The 23,118-nt window shown below is 36.8% G+C and overlaps 1 protein-coding gene across 1 annotated transcript in view; it reads left to right on the plus strand.

Annotated features, from left to right (window-relative positions):
- Positions 1-23,118, plus strand: part of ATP9B (ATPase phospholipid transporting 9B (putative)) — a 161,593-nt gene that overhangs the window by 68,509 nt on the left and 69,966 nt on the right. The window contains exons 8-11 of the mRNA XM_030445840.1: positions 21-115; positions 7,660-7,740; positions 13,420-13,495; positions 22,863-22,939. Coding sequence (XP_030301700.1) covers positions 21-115; positions 7,660-7,740; positions 13,420-13,495; positions 22,863-22,939 — 329 coding nt within the window. The remainder of the gene's footprint in view (positions 1-20; positions 116-7,659; positions 7,741-13,419; positions 13,496-22,862; positions 22,940-23,118) is intronic.

Raw genomic sequence — 23,118 nt, forward strand, 5'->3', positions numbered from 1 at the left:
TGTCTTTTTATAACTTCAAGGTTCATGTTTCATTCGAACTGACCAGCTCGATGGAGAAACAGACTGGAAACTGAAGGTTGCTGTCAGTTGCACACAAAGGTTGCCGGCTTTGGGGGTAAGCATATTATCTGTTTGCTTTTAAGGTATGCACATGTATCTCTTATCTGAAATATCATTGCAGTTATTGTAAGGACTGGGAAATACCTGTTACCACAGTCTTAGTTTTTTCAATAAATAGGAGATATTCCACTGAGTGGGAGACTGTAAGGAAACAGAGACAGAACTGGATTTTTATTTTTCAACTTGGTGCATCTCATTCTGATCCCCACTGAGATCCATACTCCACAGATGTGTATCACAATTGTAGTGTTTTCAACTAAAAAGTCACCCTTGCCTCAGGAACCATTGCTTTAATCTAACTTGTAAGCTTGGAAAACAGCAGTTTTGAAAGTTGAAGTGTTTTCTGCTGTCAAGGTGCTTTCTGGTCTAACTGGGTGCAATGTGCAAGTTGTCACAAGGAGGACTGTCCAATACTTACCTGATTCTGTGTATTTTTTGAGGGAGTAGATGTGTCATGGGTAGCTCTTAAAATTGGGAAAAAGGACACATGTATGTGTATACATTCAAAATATTTTAAAAAATATGTAGATTTGTATAAATGTCTCTTAATGAGAAGATGAATTGTGTTCCTTGCTCCATGGGAGCTTGCAATTGTACAGGAGAGATGGCTTGACTTCATTTGAAAATATAGTCAAGTTGCAAGCTTGTGGAAATTTCTGTGTATGGAGTACCTGGTGTTTTGACAAATAATCCTTTAAATGTTTTATCAAAGGCAAACATAACCGAAGAGGACAGTTCATATGCCCTCTCAATAGAAAGCTAGGTTTTAGGTTATCTGCCAGATCCTAGCAAGATTTCTCCAGTTATTCTTTCAGATTTAGAGATTTGCTGACACACTGAAATTATCAAAAAGGGGCTATTTTTTCTTGCCTTCGTAATGTTTTGGCTACTACACATATGACACAAGGAGGAAAAAATAGCTAGGTTTTAATTTAGAGGACTGGGAACAAAGGATGGAACTGAAGGGTGGTCATGCCAGACACAGATGCCAAGTTAAGCTCCAAGACAAGTTCTGGTGCAAGAACAACCTTTAACAAGTATTCTGTATCCTGCAGGTAAACTTAATATTTGTAATCATGCCTCTTCTCTAGTCTTTTACAATGTAATCATTTGCCTATCTTGTTTTTTCATTAAAAAAACAAAACAAAACTTGTCCATATTTTAGACAGATGCATGAATTTAACTAAAATCCAATCAATTTTAAATCTTAGTTTATTTGGTTGGGTTTTTTTTCTTTTTATTAACTAGTGATTTCAGATAGTTACAGCTGTGTCCCACTTAGCTATTATGTTTTATTTCTCTTCTGTTTTGAAAGCATTGCTGACTGCACTCAGCAGACAACTCTATGCAGAGCAGTGCCTCTTTTGAGATCTGTTTGATGGTTGTAATTTCAGTGTTCTGACTTTTGGTGTTCTGAGACTGGCTGCTGTTAATCAAGGAGCTCTGTACACCTAAACTTTCCCTGGCCACCAGCAGCAAATGGAAGCCACCAAGCAGTTGACATGCCCCTGCCCCTTCTCATATCACCCAGTTACTGGAGGTTAACTACTCCAGACAAGACTTTTTCTTCATTAAGCTGACATATCATCATTGGGTAAAATATTTCCTGCCAACCACGCAAAACTATCTCTCAGCTTCCATACTGTGGGGTTTGGTCAAACCATTGATACTTGAGAATTTTTAAGTGTTGTATATCTGCTTCACTCTGTGCCCCATCAGTATGTGAATTATTTTGAGGAAATGATAGTCTAATGTGCTCAAATGTAAAAGCTTTTTAGGTGATCCCCAAGCCCTTTGCATAAGGTAATGCTCAACACAGAACTCACAAAGTTTTTTCCATTCCTGTGGAAAGCACAGTGGTATTTCTTTAGTTCCTGCAAAGACACTTCGACCTTAACTGTTGTGGCAATAATGAAAGAGTATCAGCCATCTAAAGAATCTCTGGGTGGACAACTTGAGAATATTAGTATGAAGCTCTATGCAAGCTGTGAATTGCAAACTAACAAAAAATAGCATTATGAAATTAATTTTTTTTAAGTCCAGTTCTCTGAGTTCCTAGTAGAGTCATAAGCTGTATGTCTATATAGGCCCTAAATTTATTCTTTTTAAAAAAACTTAATTTAAATTGCAGTGGCCAGAACTATTCCTTTGAAGTTACAATAAAAAGTTTTTTGAAAAAAGAATAAAAATAGGATACACACTTTAAGCATGTAGGAATAGTGTATATACCCAACTTGCACAAAAAGGGATGCTTAAAATCTGTGGTTGAGGTTTTCTCAGCAAACAGTATTTAAGCTCTCTTGTATACACACATAGTGGAAACCAAAAGAACCAACTTGGTTATCACTAGGGATCATTTCTAAATTCCATTTCAAGTAGACTTTTTCTCACCCCAGGTTTCTACACTATCCTCTGCTGATGAAATCTCATATTAAAAATGAAAAATAGGCACATTACTTCCCAGGTATTAATTTGACAATCTGTTGCTTTGTAAAACATCCCTATGAATTCTGTTTGAAATTTGAAAAACTATTCTTCTGCAGCTATTGTTTCGCTAACCTGTACAGAGTGTAAAAGGAGCTTTTTGTTAGGCTTAAACTCCTTTTGCAGAAACTTGCTGGAGTTTGAAGCAGTCTGGCAAAGGCTTGAGGCCTCCAGTTTGGCATCAGCTCCAGTTTCCTTTCCTCTATAAAATGTTAGGAGAATCAGGCAATGATCCTAACTTCTGCCAAAGGAAGCCACTGGGATGTCATCCTGGCTTTCATTGTTTTTGCACTGTGTTCTGCAGAAGATGGGCAGTGCATCATAATTGCCCCCAAAAGAACCGATGTGGTCAAAGTCATGCACTTGAGGAAGCAGCTTACCAAATGCTTTGTCATAGTTTTTTTTAAATCAAGCCGTTCTCTGAAACTGTTTTGCTTGGTGGAATTTTGGGAAACGAACCTTCCCAAATACCAGACCATTTGTACCTGACAAATGCCCGTTTCTGCTAAGGCTGTCAAACAGCACTGCTGCTGCTGTGGGTAGCACAGCGCTGCCATCTCTCCGGCCGTGTCGGGAAGGTGCGGGGGGCTGCGGGGCGGCTTCCCCATCGCCACCTGCTGGGCAGCCGCCGCCGGAGCTGCGGGAGGGTGGGGAACGCGAAGTTCTCTTCTCCCGGTCCGTTTTCCTGGCAGGAAGCTTGTGTTAAACTCGATGCTGCCTTTAAACTGGATTGAAGGCTTGTATTTGTATGGATGGCTACATAAACGGGTTAGGTTTCCGAGGTTAACTGTTCGTTCAGAGGGGGGTGCGGGCAGGGGGTGTGTGGGGTGACATTTCTGGTACCTGCCATTTCACCTCGCTGTCTGATGGTCTGCGTTGTTGGTTTAGTGGATCAAATAGTTCCAGTAAACTTACTGCCTGAAGTAGTAGGTCATTGCAGTAGTGCTTTCCCCGTCCTTCTCCACGTCTAAAGCAACACCCACGACGGTCTTTTCTCCGTGTGCTTGAAGCGCCTTTCGAAAGCTTAGGCTTTCATATTTTCATGATAAAATTAATGATTTGAGAAGGCGTGCAAGTTGGGGACAAAATAAATTGTGACCAATTTGATCATGTTTGACAGAATTTGCTCTCCATAATTGTAACTCTTTGATTTCTTCAGTTATCTGATGTGAAGGCAATGAGTATCTTTGGTTGGCATGAGCTGTCAGTTGTGTCAACAGAGCCACACTGTAATTCTACCCACTGTGAGACACGGAATAAACAAACCTGCAGACCATCAGAGGTTTTTTTTAAAGAACAGATGACACCACCAAGATGACCAATACAGAATTTACTGTCTTTCTAAAGCACTTAATGTGATCAGAGAATTAAAATTTCAACAAGTCATTCAATGACAGCTGAGCAGAAAATATTGTAACACCTAGATTAGGTTTCTTGCAGTTTCATAGTTACACAAGTGGAGCAGTTGTTCTGGTGCTGTGCATGCTCTAAGGCATTCTTATCTAGCTTGCATGATAAACCAAATTTATTAACAGCAATGAGGTCACTGTAATTTTCAATAAATGGTGACTTGCTGATTTATATCAGAAGATCCATACAGCAGTAAACAATACCATTTACATTTAATTAGTTTTATTGAACCAAAGGCAATTCTATTTGTAATGAACTACATGTTATGATTAAGAATGTATTTTAATGATCTTTAAGTAAGGTGAACAAATGTTGCCCTTGACCTAGTAGGGGAGATTTTCCTATGTTATTGATAACTTTACACTGCTTTTTAAATTGTGAAAGGCAAAAGAGAACAGTTTTACTGTTGCACTGTCATAGTAATTTCTTGAATTTCCTTGTAGAAGGATTAAATGCATTCTTCTGTATTACTATTTTCAGGTATGAGATAATTAAAGGTATATAATTTTTTTTTTTAAAATACAACTACTGTTGTATAAAAAGAATTTAATTTTTACTGTGTGAGAGTCAAGACTTTTATGTAGTCTCTTTAGTCTAGAACAGTTAAAGTCCCCTTATTCAAGTTCTTTTTTTTCCTTGAGTAAGAAAATAACTGAGGTCGTTTGCACTCACTCTCTCCTAAAAGCAATGTAATTTTAGATGCAGAATACTGCTTCTGTTGTACATATCAGCAGAGCTATTTGGCTTCAGTGGGATTCAGTTCAGTTCTTATAACATGAAAATAAATATTTACTTAACTGAAGCGCTGGATTTCACAAAGATCCCTCAGGTGGTCTCTTTTTTTTTTTTTCTTCTTTTTTTTTCCCTTTAAATATAACTACATCCTTTCCATTCTCCCTGCTTTTATGTAGGGGGAAGCAATGACATAGCCTAAACAGGTTCAGGGAGTAGAAGTTATATGTAGTGTTCTTGTATTATAAAACTTATGTTGACCTGAGAATGATGTTCTTTTGGAGGACAGAGCATTGGGATACAGAAATTTATTTTTTTTTACCCTAATAATGAAAAAGTACTTCAGAAAGCACAGAAAATGTAAAAGTGCAGAGAACATGCTGAGCACATGTAGTATATTTGTATGTCCATTATTTTTGCTCCTCATGAATGAAATGCCAATGAAGTACCACTTGGATTTTTCTCAGAGCATAGTTTTTTCTCAAGTTTTCTAGTTCTAGGAAAAAACATGCACTTTTGGAATACTCTGCTCACTCTAGTTTTCCAGAGTAATGGCACAAATGTGTAGGTAATGTGCAGATTGCAGTTTCTCAGAAGATAAGTGAGCTTGTATCAGAGTTGAAATTCAAAAAAGAAAAGCAAACATGAAAGTTTGGGTGTTATATCAGAAATACAAAAGGACAACTAAAATGTAAAAGACAATAAGGGAATGTGGTAGAAATTTTACATTTGAAATGTAACAAAGGAGAACATCACAGTAGAAGAAAATAGATTAGAAGGAAAGGAAATACATTACGGTACAGATGTAGATTTGCTTTAAAAGCTGGATCTTTCTCTTTTCATTGATTCTAATGTTGCTTCCCACTATGGCATTCTTTGAAAAGAGAGGAGTTCTTGGTTGACGCATTTCACTAGCAGTTTTTATTGTGTATAAATGAGTGTGTGTGTGTGGTATTGGTTTTCTGCTGTGCTATCCACTACTGAGAGTCTCTTTATTTTTGTTTGCATAATAAAACACACAATAGCCTGGATTAGCTAAATTGTAGGTGATAACAGATTGGAAAGAAGTGAATGATGAAGATATAGGACACCACATGTGTATTAGTTTCATATTAATTATTTCTCTTAAACCTGATGAAAGTAGGTTGGAAGGACAAGGATGCATTGAATGAACTTTATGTGAAAGACTACAAGAAACAACTAACGGTTTAAGATAAAGATACTTTGTGAGTTAATGTTCAGATTTCATTAATGTTTTTAAAAGCATGTGAAATACAAAGTCAATTTTTGCAGGGTATTGCGTGAGAGATTTATTGTGTGTAAACTATAAATAGGAATACAAATCCATTATTTATAGAGTTTTTAAAATAAATTTGAATGTGTTTAATGTACCGTAGGTTTAAAAAACCTGTCGTTTTGATCTGGAAAAGTGAAAAAATTATATTCAAATAATTAGCCATTTTATCGAAGAAACAAGAGTATACAAATTTGCTAGATTTTAAGACAACACATGAACAATTGCATCTTTACTTAACCTTTGTAATGTTCAAATATGTAATATTCAAATGTAGTTTGTTTTTTTTATGTCAAAGTTATAAACAAAAAATAATGGCATGCTTTTGAAAATACCTACGTTTGAGCCAAGGTGTGTTTATGTGTCCATGAAAGAGGCTCTAAAAGTAATTCTACTTTTGAAGATAGCATATTCTAGTTAGCACAAACGGGACTGTAGCTATGTAATCTGCTCCCCAGAGATGGTATCTGATTAACCTTTTGCAAGATTCATGCAGCAATAAAGGATGGAGAAATTTCAAATACTTAGGCACTGCATACCGCGAGAAAGTAGACATTCTTGCATGTTATCAAAGATGATGATTCTGAGATCCACTGGGACTTGGTATCAAGCATCTGCTTCTCTCCACAGTAGAAACTGGATTGTGGATCAATGCACAAGTTGTGTTGAAATCTTAGCTGCTATTGGTCCTGGTTACATAAAAAGCACCAAAACATTTGCTTTTGTGATGAGAAGAGAGTCACTTGAATCGGGTTTTTAACAGTGTGAGGTATTCTTTCTGAGGGAGGTAGACATTTCAGAACAACTACCTGATGAAATAGTTGTTTTAGGTGTTCCATCCTGGACCTCTACGGACAGCTCTTTACATTCATCAGATTTTTAAAGGTTTTTGTTTCCCCTGTTTATACCATATTGCCGTCCATTCATAGAGCCTTCTACTACAGATCAAAGAGTCTCTTCTTCTTACTTGTAGTCTTAGGAATGTTTGTGGGTTTCTTGCTGTCTTGAGTAGTAGTGCCATGTAAATTAGACAAAATTTTATCAGCTTAGTTCAGCGTATCCCTGACTTAAAGCATTTGAGTAGTCCTGCTGATGTATCCAGGCTTTTCTGAAGCTAATGGCATTTTCTCATGGTTTGACTTGAAGATGTGCTTAAGCATTTAAAATAACATGAATCAATTTCATTGTTTCCTGCTCTATTCAGTTGGCTTTCTCCTTGATAGAAAAATATTTTGTTTCCTTTTAAATTCAAAACAAAACCCAATTTATTTTTAAAAGAACAGGTATATGGAAGATATTTTAAGATTATACTGTTAAATATTAAAATGGGGCTGTTAAGAGAAAACAAATTAGATAAAATTTCTAACTAATGTTATAAACTAGAAATAGCTTAGTGTTTGAACTATCAACATTAATTGATATATCATCTTGTATCTCCTTCCTTTATAGCAAGATGTACTGAAAAAAAACCATGTTTCTTACTTGAGTAGAAATGTCATGAGCTTAACTTGGGGTGGGGTGGTGAGGATCATGAGGATCTTTAACACTAAAAGGTTCTTCAGAATCTATTTATTCAATTTAAGTTTAAAAAATAGTAAGTACCTTAATCTCTTTTACAGGATCTCTTTTCAATCAATGCTTATGTTTATGCTCAGAAGCCACAGCTGGATATTCACAGTTTTGAGGGTACTTTCACACGGGTAAGTAAGTGGTGTATGTAAATACAGCTCTTCTCTCTTCCATTTCCCAATGTAAGTGAAACCTATATTTAGAGTCAAAGTTGTATCAGATTGCTCCTTAGCATTACAGCAGTATTTTTTCCATTTTCCTGACATGGCAATACTTCATATAAGTGATATCTTGGTAGATATATATTGCAAAAAGAATATATGAAAAAAGCAGAATCTGAGAATTGGATATTTGTTAACATCACTGTAATCTTTTTGTGTGTAACCATTTATATATATAGGAGTATGTATTAATTTTCTCAAGGCACTTAATGTTCATCTATATCAAAAAATTGGCAAGTTCAGTAGCCTGATACAATGCAACTGTTAGTTTATGTGCAATGAAAATATGCTTTGTTTAAACAGAATTTCTTTTGAAGGGAAAGCTAGTACTTCCAAAGTTCAGCTATTCTCAAAAAGTAAAGTAAAACTAGGGGCTACTTATGAGAGGCTGTTAAATCTTTTTGACAGCTATACTATTTAAAATCTAATACAATAATGCAATAATTTTTGACTTATTTTCTTTTGTTTTCAAAGGGTGGCCTACTGAAGTTAACTCTTTAAAATAGGGTATCTGAACAGATAGTAATTTTTTTAAAGCCCTTTACAGATATGTAGATATTGAATACAGATATTAGCAGATACAGTGATCATTTTGTTTATTTTGGCCAAACTCAGTAGTAGTAGATGCATTCCTCACAATAGTTTGTTTCCAAAAATAATTTGAAAAAATTAACTGCTACAGACTTGGAGAGAAAGTTGGTTACATTTTTTTGTTTGTTTGTTTGTTTTCTTTACCCAAGTGACTCAAGCTGTATTGTAATAAGATTTTGTTTAGTAATTAGAATTCCAGTTCACAATTCTAAGTACACTGATGAATTAGATATTGCAGTTGTTGGCTCTCAAAGACCAATTCAGACCAGTTATATAGTTCAGGCTGCCTACAAAGTAAATGTCATTTGCTCCCACCTTCTAAAACTGTAAGCAACAATGTTTACCTAAACCTTGTATTGACCAATTGTCCAAATGAAATGTCTATTAACAGCTGTAAAATTGATGTTATTCCTGTCCCAGTGACTAAGTGTATGCTTTTCTAAATATCAGCTGAACTCTTCAGAGCTTTTTTAACAGCTCTGGTTCATCTAATTGAGACAATAGGAAATCATCTGTAAGCAGTTGCTCCCTGATTTGGGTTCTGTTTACATATAGTAAGAGTTGTATGGTTCAAGCATCCCTGCTATGTGTGAGTAACTCTTGTGCATTTTATGCTTTACAAATGTGTTGTTTTGACTGCTTCAGTGGGGCAGCAGGAAGAGCTGTTTAACTGGACTTGTGTTTGCATGCATCTAAGGGCATTGTCCTCAGATTTTGTTCACCATGGATCACACTAAATATTTTCTAGAAGACTTTTTTTTTTTAATAGTGTACCTTCTGTGAAGTGAAATGTTTTTCTAAGGCACTTGTTTACTGATTTATCTTTCTGCTTATGCTGTGAGCCCTTGCTTCTTAAACTAAACCAGTATTTGCATCTATTTTATGTGTAAGTAAAAAAATTAGTGTGCTTAGTGATGCTAATGCAGACATTTTTCCTACTTTAGCATTGATGTTCAAAGAATTCTTGCAAGGGTAGGTTGACAGGGTAATAGCAAATTGATTTTTTTTTCTTTTTTTTTTTTTTTCCCCATTATGAAGACAGAGTACTAACAATGTAGAAGACAAACTTAGATAATTTGAAAAAATGCATGGCCATAAACCAAAACAAACTTAGGTGCACAACTTTGGAGTTTTTATGAGGTTTAAAACTTCTCTGAAATACTTCTTTGTTCAGAAATATATCCACAGCAAACCTCATAGCTGACAAAAGATACCTTTTGCAGTATACCTGTAAATCCATGTCAAAAGGGGTTAAATCTCTGCCCCTGTTCTGCCCAGAATAAATATTCTGTTTATCTGCCAGCTTCACATGGGGTAATTTTTCTGTTGTCCTCCATGGATTTTGGGGTGTTATGTGTAGTCACTGCATGGAAGTGAGTGTGTCTTTGCAAGAATGATCATGACTGGTCCTTAAATAATGGCATACATTAATTTCACTTCTCTCCTTTGGACATTCTACCAAAAACCAAAAGATAACCTATATTACAGTTCGGGAAAAATATGCAAGGTGGTCAAATTTTTTTCTGAGGGTATCATCTCTGTCTTGGGCAAGCTAATTTTCAGTGGTGCACAGAACATGGATTTACACAGGCATAACTACTATAGTTTCTCTTCTGTCTGATGCTTTTATATAGGCTTGATAATTTAGGGAATGATTTCACCAATTCTGAAAAAGCAAAAACACACATCTGCAGGAAGAGAACCAAAAGTAGCCATTCTTAACCCAACTTTTAGCAGTTGAAGCCAATAGACTGGCATCACTTAGTATTACTTACCTTTTTACTTAAAGCATCTGTGCAGAATCATAGAAATTGTCTCTTCTGCTTTTGTAGTTTCTATTTAATTTGGGTCTTTCTTCCACCGTTCCCTTAAGAATATTTGCTTTTAATTTGTCTTAAATTGCAGCTCTGTGCTGTCACCTCATACTTTTCCTTTACTTTATGAGTGTATTTAAATCTTTAAGTTCCTCCCCCCTTTTTTTTCTTCTTTCAGTAGAAAGCTGAGATACCTTATTCCTTTGAATGTGGTTAATCTGCTGTAGCTGTTTTCTAGAGTGCAAAACTATTTAGTACCTTTTTTTGCTATATAGCACCTTGTCAAATGTTTAAAAAAAATACCTTAATGCAAAACCTGTTGCATGTAGCTGTTAGTCCTTTGAAAAAATACATACTGAGATATGAGTACTGAAAATTGTGTATTCATTTATAAGTAGAATCTCTGGCCTGAGGCTAATTATACAGATGTTTTCTTGGGTAAGTCTCATATTTTAATAGAATATTGAGTTTGATTGAATGTTTGTTGAATATTTTCAACATTCAACAAGTTGAACTTTTTTTTTTGATTCGCATTTGCTGTTGGAGAATTATATGCTTTGAAGTAATGGTTGTGTTTATTTCAATCTGGATTAATTTTATGTTGCCACTGAAGCAGCATGCTATTGCATTTGGCAACTCCTTTTTATTCACTTTCCTGTGCTGGCACTAACAGCCATATAACGTGGGAGCAAACTATGCAGAACTTAACCTGACCCAGTCCCAAATACATATGCTCATAAAAGGAATGTAGCAAGGATGATGAAATGTGGGATTGGAGTGCAGAGGGAACCTGTTTCAGTGATGTGACTAAATTAAAGCTTATTCTTCCACTTTCCTACAGAAGTTGCTGGGGGTTGTGCCTCATCCTGTCAGGTAGAAATAGGGCTAGAGAAGGTCAAATGGAAATGGTATGTTAGTTCATACAAGGACTCAATACTTAATCTCAAAGTTCTCTGTCATTATCTGAAAATATTTCTAAGAAATAGTACATTTGAAACTTTTTAAATAGTTATGTGATATTTGTCATGATGTATTATGAATTCAGGACAGAGTAGGATATATTAAATGTTTATTTTGCTGCTTTTATTTGGAATCTCATTTCTTTTTCTCTGCACATGCAAGAGCAACAGGCTGATCTCCTAGAATAGGAACTGTGGACAATTTAAACCTCTATGACCAATAATTTGACTTCAAAAACTTAACCTGAATATTGAATGCAGAATTGAACTGCACTGTTCTGGTAGTCAATGTAATTCAGAATTTAAAGATCAATAAATTTACAGCTGCCAAATGAAATGCCACCCAGCAGACCTCAAGTGGAAACTCTGTCAGATGGTCAAAGATGCCTTTGTATGTCTAATTTCTGCTACTAGTGAGGCCTTGATTTCATGTACACCAAAAGTTACATTGTTTTCTTAGCTATAGTAACAACAGAAAATCTGCAGAATCGTTTCTGCCTACCACATACCCTGTCTTGTTCAGGAATCAACAGTCCTTGTCTCTTCCCTACTTCATCTACGACTACCATCTCTAGAAAGGAGAAAAAATTAGTTAATGTGAAACAGCTAAACTCATAACCCATAAATATACTTTTTATTTTTCATTTGTGTAACTTAGCACAAACAAAAAGTAAGGTTAAATTGCTATCTCTTCGGGTATGGAAGGTGTGTGTTTGGTAAATGGAATGAACTGTGCAAAGGAGGAGATGTTTGGGGGCATGAAGACATGCAAGGATCATAATGAAATAAGCAGAAGGTAACTAACTGATCAGCCAAACAATTCTGTTGATCATCATGGTGTGAATGAGAAGAGATAATGCTCATTAGATGGCTTCTTATTTTGAATGGCCTAAAAGGGAGGCATTTCATGAAGTCTAGTAGGAAGCAGACATTGAACAACTGACTTTTTCCTGGCTGAATTGTCAGCTCTCTGTAATGACTGCAGGGCTTTCAATTCTTTCTTGTAGTATGGAACAGTTTCATAATTCACTGTCTTAAAATCTGCTCACTGAAGGAGGCAGAAAAAAGATTTTCCTACCTTAATATCTTACTCCTGACAGGAGCAAACTGCTGGAAAAGAGAATAAGACTAGGGTAAGAAGATGGCAATGCCTCTTTAGAAGATTCTTCTGTCTCTTAATGATTCACAATACGAGAACTTTTGCAACTGATTTTGCCTCACTTGAGAGAAAAAGAGCTATTGTTTCCTTGCTTTATGTGGGGATCTTCTGAAATACACACAAAAGTGTATCAGTTTAGTTTGAGATTTTTCTTTTTTAGGAACAGAGATTTCTAAGGAGCTCATCCTGTGCTTCCAAATCAGAGATGAAAATGCACATAAGTTTTGATTATTGACATTCTGTAGAATTTATTGTGTACTTTGGTAAATCAGTTGTCCCCCTTTTCCTGCAAAATGTTTTGCACAATCTGTAATTTGATTCAATACACTTGATTATTCTACCTCCTAAAGTGTCCTTGAGTTGTAAACAGCACATTTCACAGCTGCTAATGAGTAACAAATCTGTACATGCTTCAAATTGATTATGAGAGATTAAGTCTGTTTACAGTCTCTGGACTATTATTGCTTGAGAGGGGAATAAAAAAAAAGTTTATAATAATTGTAGAAGCTGTTTCCTATTGGAAGTATTTTCTCATTGGATATATATTTTGTAAATATGTGGTAAGACAGCACAAGTGTGTGTTTCTTTTTAAAATTCTAAATAGTCTTCCCTGATATTGATGTGATGTCACTTGGTTTGCAAAATTATGATTACCATAACTTATTGTATGATCTATAGATGAGCTAATAGACAGAGAACTCTGACAGAGAACTGGTGATTAGTGTCCATAACTCACTGGAATTGCTTAGTTTAGCAAACTGTTTGGCACTTTGATACATCTGAGGAAAGGAGTATGTTTTAAAATACTGTTGACTTCAGTTCTTTCGATATAATTGGGTTTAAGTAACATGAACTTCAATCCTTATTTTATATTTTGGAAAGTTATTTTTGTGTGTTTATACAGATACATAAAGTATGTGTAATTAGTACAATTATACAGTGGTTGATACAAGAATACAGACATCCTGTGCAAGTTATTCTCATGCAGATGCCAAACCTGGCATCATTCTTATCTATGACTATTTGTGATGTTGATTTAATTACTACATCTTCATATTTTTAACAGGAAGACAGTGATCCAGCAGTTCATGAAAGCCTAAGCATAGAAAATACATTATGGGCAAGCACTGTTGTTGCTTCTGGTAAGTGTTGCAATAGCAAAGCTTATAATCATAGAATCATAGAATGGTTTGGGTTGGATGGGACCTTAAAGATCATCTGGTTCCAACTTGCCCAATGGAGCAGTCCAGCCTGACCATGAACACTTACAGGGAGAGATCTTTACAGCTTCCCTGGGCAACCCGTTCCAATGTCTTACTGCCCTCATACTAAAGTAAGATGCTAACATAACTAAAAAATTCTGTGGAAGCTTATGTTTATTTTTACATTGTGAAATATTGCTGACTTTTGAAAATCTCTTTATCTTCCATGCAGATAATGTCTTGCTACTCTGTTGTCTGCCTTCCTATTGATTTCATCATGCTATTCACAGTATTTTCATCATTTTTAAATCCCCCTTAATAGCTGGGGTTTTTTCGTACTGAAGTTTTGATGTTTCAGTAGTGCTGTCCTTTGTACTCCACTGAAGTTACCCTTTTGTTTTAGTTAAAACTTCAGGTTGTAAAGTTCTCTGCTCAGCTTACTGTGCATAGGTCTCTGTTCAAAAGCAAGGATGGCTTTGCATTTGTTAGTAGTTTTCCTTTTGTGGTTACTCCAGGGCGTAGGTAGTTTGCTTAAAATATTTAGTCAGGGAGAATCTTAACCAGAGCTTATATCGGTTGTAAAGTTATATAATTTTATAATTATGGGTTTTAAATAATAGTATTTTTTCCTATGTGTCTCAGTTATTAGGAGTTCACAGTATCTAGATGCAGTATTCATGTTTTAAGCCATTGTAGTATTTCTTTTTAAGAGCAGAAAATTATTTTTTTCCATTTTTGCTCTACCTAAGAAGACTCAAAAGTACTGTAGAAAAAAAGACTGTGGTTATTCTTCTGTACAGAAAGACTGAGAATTAGGAATTGGTAGAGCATGTACGCTGAAAAGGAACTAGCATTTAAGTTAGGGAATTGGGACAACTGGAAATGTGAGCCAGGAGCAGGAGTATGGAGGGAGAAGAAGAAAACACCAAAGGGGTCTCAACTTACAAAGTTAGTCTGTACAGTGAAGGCTTTTTACACTAGTAAGGGACCTGAGGAAGGAATGTGGAGTGGAGATCAAGTTTTCAAGCACTCATTTTCAGAATCTGAAGAGATAGTAAGGTTCTTTGATGCTCAGCGTTGGTTAGTTTGATGGCACTGTGAAACTATTATCTCTAAAACTGTTCTGTCCAATAGAGCATAGCATTGTCACAACTGGAAAAGACTGATAAGATCGTGATATCCAACCATCAACTCCCCCTCCAAAAAAAACCCCACAGAAACCAATCATGCCTACTAGAGCATGTCCTGAAGTGCCTCATCTACACTGTTTTTAAATATCTCCAGGAATGGTGACTTCTCTGGGCACCCTGTTCCAGTACCTTTCTTTACTCAGTTAAGATATTTTTTCTAATATCTAGTCTAAACCTCCCTTGATTCAATTTCTGGCTATTTCCTCTATTATTAACAGTATTTACTTGAGAGATGAGGCAACACCCACTACCTCAGGTAGTTGTAGAGAGCTATTAGGTCTCCTCTCAGCCTCCTCTTCTCCAAACTAAACAATCCCAGTTCCCTCAGCCTTGTTGGAATTGTTCTCCAGACCCTTCACCAGCTTGGCTGCTTTTCTCTGACTCTCTCCAGTAACTCAATGTCTTCCTTGCAGTAGAGGGCCCAGAACTGAACACAGTATTTGAAGTGCAGCCTCACCAGTGCTGAGTACAGGGGCATGATCACTTCTCCTGCTGGCCATGCTATTCCTGATCCAAACCAGGATTCCCTTGGCCTACTTGACCACACTGCTGGCTTGTGTTCAGCCAGGTGTCAGCTAACACCCCCAGGTCCTTTCCCACCGTACAGCTTTCTAGCCACTCTTCCCCAAGCCTGCAGCACTGCCTGGTGGTGGTGTCACTGAAATGGAGGACCCAACACTCAGCCATGTTACACCTCAGGCAATTGGCCTCAAGCCCATTAGTTCAACCTGTCTCGATCCCTTTGCAGACCTTTCCTACCCTCAAGCAGATCAATACTTCCACCCTGCTCGGTGTTGTCTGCAAATTTGCTGAGGAAGCACTCATGCCCCTCATCTAGATCACTGATAAAGATAGTGAACAAGACCAGCCCCAAAACTGAGGCTTGAGGGACACCATTAGTGACTGGCCACCAACTGGATTTAACTCCATTGACTAAAACTCTCTGGGCCTGGCCAATCCAGCCAGTTTTTAACCCAGCAAGGAGTACACCTGTCTATGCCATGAGCTGCCAGCTCCTCTAGGAGAATGCTGTGGGAGACAGTGACTAAGGCTTCACTAAAATCAAGGTAGTCAATGTCCACAGCCTTTCCTTTGCCCACTAGGTGGGTCACCTGGTCATAGAAGGAGATCAGGTTGGTCAGGCAGGACCTGCCTTTCCTCAACTCACGCTGGTTGGGCCTGACCCCCTGGTTGTCCTGTACTTGCCATGTGAGTGCACTCAAGATTAACCACTCCATAATTTTTCCGGGCAGTAAGGTTAGACTGACAGGCCTGTAGTTCCCTGGATCCTCCTTCTAGCCCTTCTTGTTGGTAGATGTCACATTGACAAGCCTCTAGCCATGTGGGACCTCCTCTGTTAACCAAGACTGCTGGTAAATGATGGGGAGAGGCTTGGCAAGATACTCCTCCAGCTCCCTCAATGCTCTTGGGTGAATCTCAACCAACCCCATACACTTGTGGGTGTCCAAGTGCCTTAATGCATTGTTAATCACTTCCTCATAGATTACTGGTGGGGTTGTGCTGCTCACCAACCTTATCTTCCATCTCAGGGGGCTGAATACCCTGGGCATAGCTGATCTGACTAATAAGAGATGGAGGCAAAGGAGGCCTTAAGAATCTCAACCATTTCCTCATCCTTGGTTGTAATGTTCCTTCCCTGCAGACAATAAAGGATGGAAATTCTCCCTGGCTCTCTTTTTATTGTTAATTTGTAAAAAATTTTGTTGTCCTTTATGACAGTGGCTGGATTGGGCTCCAGCTGGGCTTTTGCCTTTTTTATTTTTTCTCTGCATGACCTAAGCAGATCCCTGTACTCATCCTGAGAAGGGTGCTCCTTCTTCCAAAGGAGGTAAACTCTCCTTTTTTTCATGACTCCCAGCAAAAGCTCCCCATTCAGACAGGCTGGTCATCTGTCATCTTCTCTGCCATTTCACCTTACAGCACATAGGGACAGCCTGCTCCTGCACCTTAAGGATTTCATCCTTGAAGAGCATCCAGCCTTCCTGGACTCCCTTGCCCTTCAGGACTGTCTCCCAAGGGACTCTCAACCAATGTCCTGAACAGGCTGAAGTCTGCCTTCTGGGAGTCTGTGGGGGTGGTTTTGCTGACTCTCCACTCCTTACTCTATTAAGCATTGAGAACTTAACCATTTTGTGGTTGCTAAGACCAGGATCACTTCTGACCACCACATCTCCCACCAGTCCTGCCGTCTTTGCGAGCAGCAGATCTAGTGAGGCACCTTCTCTGTAGGCTCACTCACCACCTGTGTCTAAAATTTTCCCTGGTTAGGCTTTTACCTTAAGTAGTCAAGGTCTGTAACTGCGTGTAAAAAGATGTTGCTCATGAATTATTAGTTTCAGTGCTGTGTAAATTGTTTTGAGTTTGCTGTTCCATAAATTTTTATAGAGTGGAAAGCTACACTCTATACTTTCATAAAGTCAGTAATTCTGAGATGGTAATTTTGAATTTTAATTGAAAAACATTTGTATTTTGATTTCTAGGGAAGGTGGTTTGATTTTGTTTAGAAGTGTAGCTATTGTCTCAGGCTTTGTGCTCTGCTAAATTAATGGAAACTGTGCTCTTTAAAACTTACACCTCTAGTATATGTTTAGGTTATTTATTTGTTTTTTTATTTCTGAGGACTTTTGTGAAAGTTTAATTGTTTATGAAGGTTATTTATTAGTTATGGCAGCAGAAAAACAATGGAAGATAATGTTCTTGTTGGAGCATGGTTTTGAATAGTGGAGTAAGACTTCCTGAATGATACAAAGGAAAAATATTAAATTAAATTTTCAGGAGTGCAGCCCCTTCAGAAGGGAAAATAGCATGTGATCAAGTAATTAAAATGGTGTCATGATGTACACAAAGAATTTGGTTGACTTAAGTAGCAGAGAGAAATAATTTCTTTCAGTAACTGATTTTGTGACATGTATTCTATCTTCCTAACCTAATCTTTGGCATACCATTCATTTCACTTAATGTCATCTCATGTATTAACTACAATTTAATATTGTGATAATGTGTTCCTCTTGTGTAAGTACTACAGTTACAAAGCATGTAAGATTTCTACTTGGGTATTTGCTTGTTATATGTGGCATCATAAATCCAGATATTACGAATTGCTCAGTGCCTTGAGGTAATGTTAGCATTTGACAGGATTAGGCTTTTAAGGAAGAGAAGGAAATTACTGCTTTTGGTCTGTTGCTTATCTAATAAGGAATTTATAAGATCTCATAGGTGCACTGTGCTTATAGTCATGAAGTAAACCATGAGGCAAAACAATTAGTGGATTGTTAAAACTAAGATATTATAGATTTGTCTGATAGCTGATACACTATTTAGTTGTTTTCATTTTATTTCTGAATCGAATGTACATAGCTAAGTTGGGATACTTGTTGCTAAGCTATTTAAATTGAATTTTTTTTTAGAGGTGTTTTTTAAAAAATTTGACTTTACAGTCAAATTTCCAACTGAAAACCTTGTTAAACACTTGACAGTCTTACTGATTTTATATATATATAAGCTGCCTTGCTTAAAGCCTGCCATAGGCAGACTCAGCCTACATCCTACACAAGTTTGCAGGCACCTTTACATCCCCTCCCATACATCCTCTCTGCCACAATCCTTGATTGTATCTGAAAAATATAGTGGAAGATTACCCCTGCACACAACTTCTTCAGATGAATGCTACTCAGATTTTGTGAAAAGAGGAGGATAAACAACCTATAGCATATGAAAAGTCTGTAGTGTCTTTCTACTCTGAAGGTAGCTACCTCACTTCAACCTCACTTGTATGTTATTTCCTTCTTCTCACTATCAAGGCTCATAGTTCTGTTACATGCATGCAATTTTCACCCAAAAGTTTACGTCTATGTGCAAGCCTCATCTTTGTTACTTTGCCACTTTGGTTCAAGAAAGAGGTTTATAGCCTGTTCCCATATGATAGAGGGAATGTACATCTCTTCAGCTACATTAAGACCTTTAGTATGTCAGTCTTTAAGGCATCCAACTTGGAAGGATCCAGTGTTCTTTAAACAGCCTTGACATCCTCTGTTACTAAGCCAAGCTAATATGTGAGTCGTTGCTCCTAGGACTATGTTATACCCTTTCCAACCCCTTAAAGCTTGTTACAAAGCATTCTGGGTCAACCTGCACTATTGTCTTAACCTATTTAATGACTGATGTTGTCAGTCTCAGGGCTTTAGACTGGGAGATACATCATTGATGCACAGGAAAGGAATATGTAGCTAAATTACAGATAAAAAGCCTTACTGAACTTTATTAGGGTTTTGCATAGGACATACTGGACAGTTGTTGGGCAAGGGAATTGTCCTTCCCATTTTCCTCCTCCTAGTGATAAAATATAAGCTGAATGTCACTATATTCCCTTTGATATATTACATAAAACGCATTGCATCATCTAGGGAAGCCCACCATTTCCATTGATATTTGTCAGGGTGGTTCAGAGGGTCAAGGTCAGGCTAGGAAAAGTGGGGAATTATGTGAGGAGTACCTCAGAAAACTTGAGCTCTGGTTGCTGATGTCCTGACAGTTCTAGAGGAGAGAGACCACAAATCAATTATCTTGTAGATCAGTAGCAGTAAATGTAAGTGTATAAAGGTTTCAAGGAAACGTATCAACTACATTTTGAATGCAGATTACCAAAGGTCATGAAAATATCATGATAGTACAAAAATGGATTCTACAGGGGGGAAAAAAAGCCTATTGCTTGAGCAGTACAAGTGACAAGAAAAACATTTTCTCTATTTTTATTTTCTTTTCTAATTCTGAGAATAAAAAAACCTCAAGTAAAATATTCTACATGCTCTTTAATACAAACAATTAAAGCTTGTGAGGGTGAGATTGCTCAGACTGGTACATTTGGAAGTTGTTTACTTTTCCTGGTTTCAGAACATCTCCTTACTCCTTAGAATAAGAGTAAGCTAAATGAAAACAAACAAAAAAAAATTAAAAGTTGCAATTTTGTCACACCTAATACATTCCCGAATGTTACAGTTTTAGAACTGATAGTTTAGATATATGAATAGAGATCCCTACTGCTACCAAATCTTAAATGCTTTTTTCCCCTTGCTGAAAACTTAGACACAGATCAGGTGACTCTGTGTGTTATGTTTATCCAAACCACAGAAAGTATAAAGATGAATTTGCCAGAATCACAATGGAAGCCTCTGGCAGGGCTGGAAATTAAAAGCCACTTTCTCAAGTCTAAAGCATGCACCGATCTTTTTTTATTCTTTAATAAGAGAGATAGGAAGAAATATTCTGACTTTTTCCATGTTCAGGCAATATTCCAGTGAATTTCAAAAAGTAACAGGTATGGAGTTTGTGTGCCATTCTTAATATCTGTATTATTGCTGTGGAATTAATAACAGTGCCTGAAGGAAAAGAAGGTTTGGTTGGCAAAAACTTGAAAAACTGCTCACTGAAGAAACAATTTTATATATAACAGAACAATTTAAACCCGTAGGTATTTTGACAGCTTCTTAAGTGGACTTTAATTAAATTACTCATTTTTTCAGATCATTTGTGTTTTTGACATCACTATCTGTGGTGTTTGTGTTATTGAAAGCTTTAGTAGATTTTCTTTTGTAAAGGGAAAGAGGAAAGTCCTCAGTTAAATTTTAAAAAGCCTCCAAAGGTTCACTACAGCATGGGCTTCTAACTTGTTGCTCTCCGTTTACTGTAATGATCATTGTGGTTTGAACTCTGAATAAGATAATGCAGTTTTCTGAGAGACATCTACGAAGATGAGATTTGTATGAATGAAATTTTGTCATCATTTTGGCAGATGTCAGTTTTGTGAAGTCACTTGAGGAAAAAACAGAAGAATTTGTATAACTGCACAGACTGCACAGCTGTAAGCAGTGTTTTGTGTCAAGTCCTAAACATGATTTAAGTAATCTGAGCACTCTCTTGTTATTATATGTTTCACCTACTACTTGGGAAATACCAAAAACATTATTAGGATTACGCAGTGGATTCAAAGTATGCCTGACTATTCTCGTTAATTCTGCCCAAGTCCTCTTGTTACCTCTTTTCCAGGCCCACATGTTTGGTCTACTTGTATCTCCTGTAACTTCTTTTTCCTTTGTTAATCACTCTGCTCACACCAATCTGTGATTGCCAGATTTGCATGAGAGCCAATTTACATGGAGAACCATTCATAAAGATCTTGAGTCATTGCTTTTAATAAGCCCAGGCTTGTAGTACAGCTGTGCTTTCAGAAGCCCCAAATTGGACTCATCTTTCTACTGTGGGCCAGGGTGGAATTTAGTGCAAATACACAGTTTTCCTAACAGCTGGTGTTCAGCTTAGATTTGCTGAGGGTGATGGCAGAGAATAGTGACTGTCCCTGGTGCAGCCACTCTGGGACAACAGTAACATCAGTGCTGGAATTCCCTACACTGATGTAATTCAGGTCCAAGGAGCCCTTGATTTACTAGTGGTACTGTGCTAGTAACTAACAACCCCAAAAATTTAAAATCAAAGATCAGCATCTCAGTAAAAGCAGCAGCTCAGTCAGAGCTGCCAAATTATGCCAAATAGCCAAGATTATGATCAAAATCCAGCAGCTAAAATGGATTTCATCTTTTACCTTTGAAACCAATTTTTCAAGGAGCAAAACATGAGAAGTAGGACAGCTTGTTTTCCTGAGTTGAAACGAGTAACTTGTAAGGTGAAACTTGATGGAAAGGTACCAGCTGGAACAGAGAAATTCTCCCCAACTTTTGCTGAACTAAGGAGCTACAAAGGCAGAGGTGATTGGGGTGTGCAGCAGGGGGTTCCCTACAGAGGATCATCTGTTGTGGTCTAACCATTGTACAGAGGTCAATTCAGATGATCACTCCAAAATAAACTGTTATGGCATTGGTTTGAACCAATAGAATGTGTTTAGAAATTGTGGATCAATTACTGTTATTTTACAAAAGTCAGGAGGACTTTTGGGTTGTGTGTGGGCATGTTATGTATATGCTAATCTGCAGACTTGCTTATGGAACTGTCAGAAGAGGCAAACTAGCTTTGTTGAAAATCATATTTCAATGGAAGTCTTATGAAAAACTATAGTATGGAGAGGAAAATAATAGAAAAATCATTTTTAATTGTTCAGAAGATATATATAGTATAATCACTGCTGTTTTGTACTGAGATTCAGTTTTCACTTGAATTCTTACTTCTAAGTAAATGAAACTTCCTTTTTCTCAAGATCTTTAACTGTCATCTTTTTTTCTTTGTGTGTTCCTTCAGTTTTTTTACGACCTGTTAGACTCCAGGAGCAGTGATAGGAGATCTTGCACGTGGTTCTGATTGCCCAAGACAAATTAATTACTTAGTGTTAGAAAAATGTGTAATGTTTCCACATTTTTTACAGTTTTATGAGCAGAGTGTTTCAGTAAAGTTATGCTAAATATTTCTTTATAGCATAAAGACAACAAAATACGTTATTGATTGTACTGCCTTAAAGTCATTTCAGGTAACTTCAGTTTTGTTTTGTGCTAGAAAGTATCGTAGTGGCATATTAGTAATTTATTTAGCGATGCTGAAGCCAAGTTTTCGTATACCATCCAGTAAACACTGACAAAAAGAGATCTAGAACTGGGAAATAATTTTTATAAGTTAAAGATGAGGAGAGCATTTATGTATGGTATTCTGACAGTGTAATTAATTGGTTGAACTAGATTTTATATCATTACACTTGGCAAAGCTAGCAGACAATTTGTGTATGATGCTCCTCAGTGCTATAGTACCTGTTTTTGTATTCCTTTTGAGGGGCAGTTATGCATGCTGTGTGTTGACTTCTGGAAACACCTGGAGACAATTTTAAGTTCAAATATACGGGTTTCACCTGTTAAATGGAAAATATTCTTTCCATTAAAAAGAAGGAAATCCTGTCGTTTTTGTGCATGTTAATCAACTAAGTTACAATGTTCCCTCATGGTCAATTCTGAAAAACAACATTCACAGTACTGTGTATATTGCATAAATGTTTGGGCTTTTTCATACAATAGATTTGTTTGAGGAACTATAAATTACTGCAAGTTTTAAATCAGATTTTCTCTAAACTGCTTGACACCTCTGTCTTACCTTTTCTTTTTCAGGAACTGTAATTGGTGTTGTCATTTACACAGGCAAAGAAACTCGAAGTGTAATGAACACATCCAATCCAAAAAATAAGGTCAGTTACCCTTAATGTGGGATTTCCTACTTTTGTTTTCATGAAACTTAAAAACAGATGTACCTAAAACCAAAAATCTCCAAGCTTTTACTCTGATGTGTTTTGTGTGTGCTGGTGTGACTTGAACTTTGATACCAGACTCTGCCTCAGTCTGATTTGGGAAGCAAAATTATTTTTAC

This window comes from Calypte anna, chromosome 2, assembly GCF_003957555.1.
Source record: "Calypte anna isolate BGI_N300 chromosome 2, bCalAnn1_v1.p, whole genome shotgun sequence".
Taxonomy (NCBI): domain Eukaryota; kingdom Metazoa; phylum Chordata; class Aves; order Apodiformes; family Trochilidae; genus Calypte; species Calypte anna.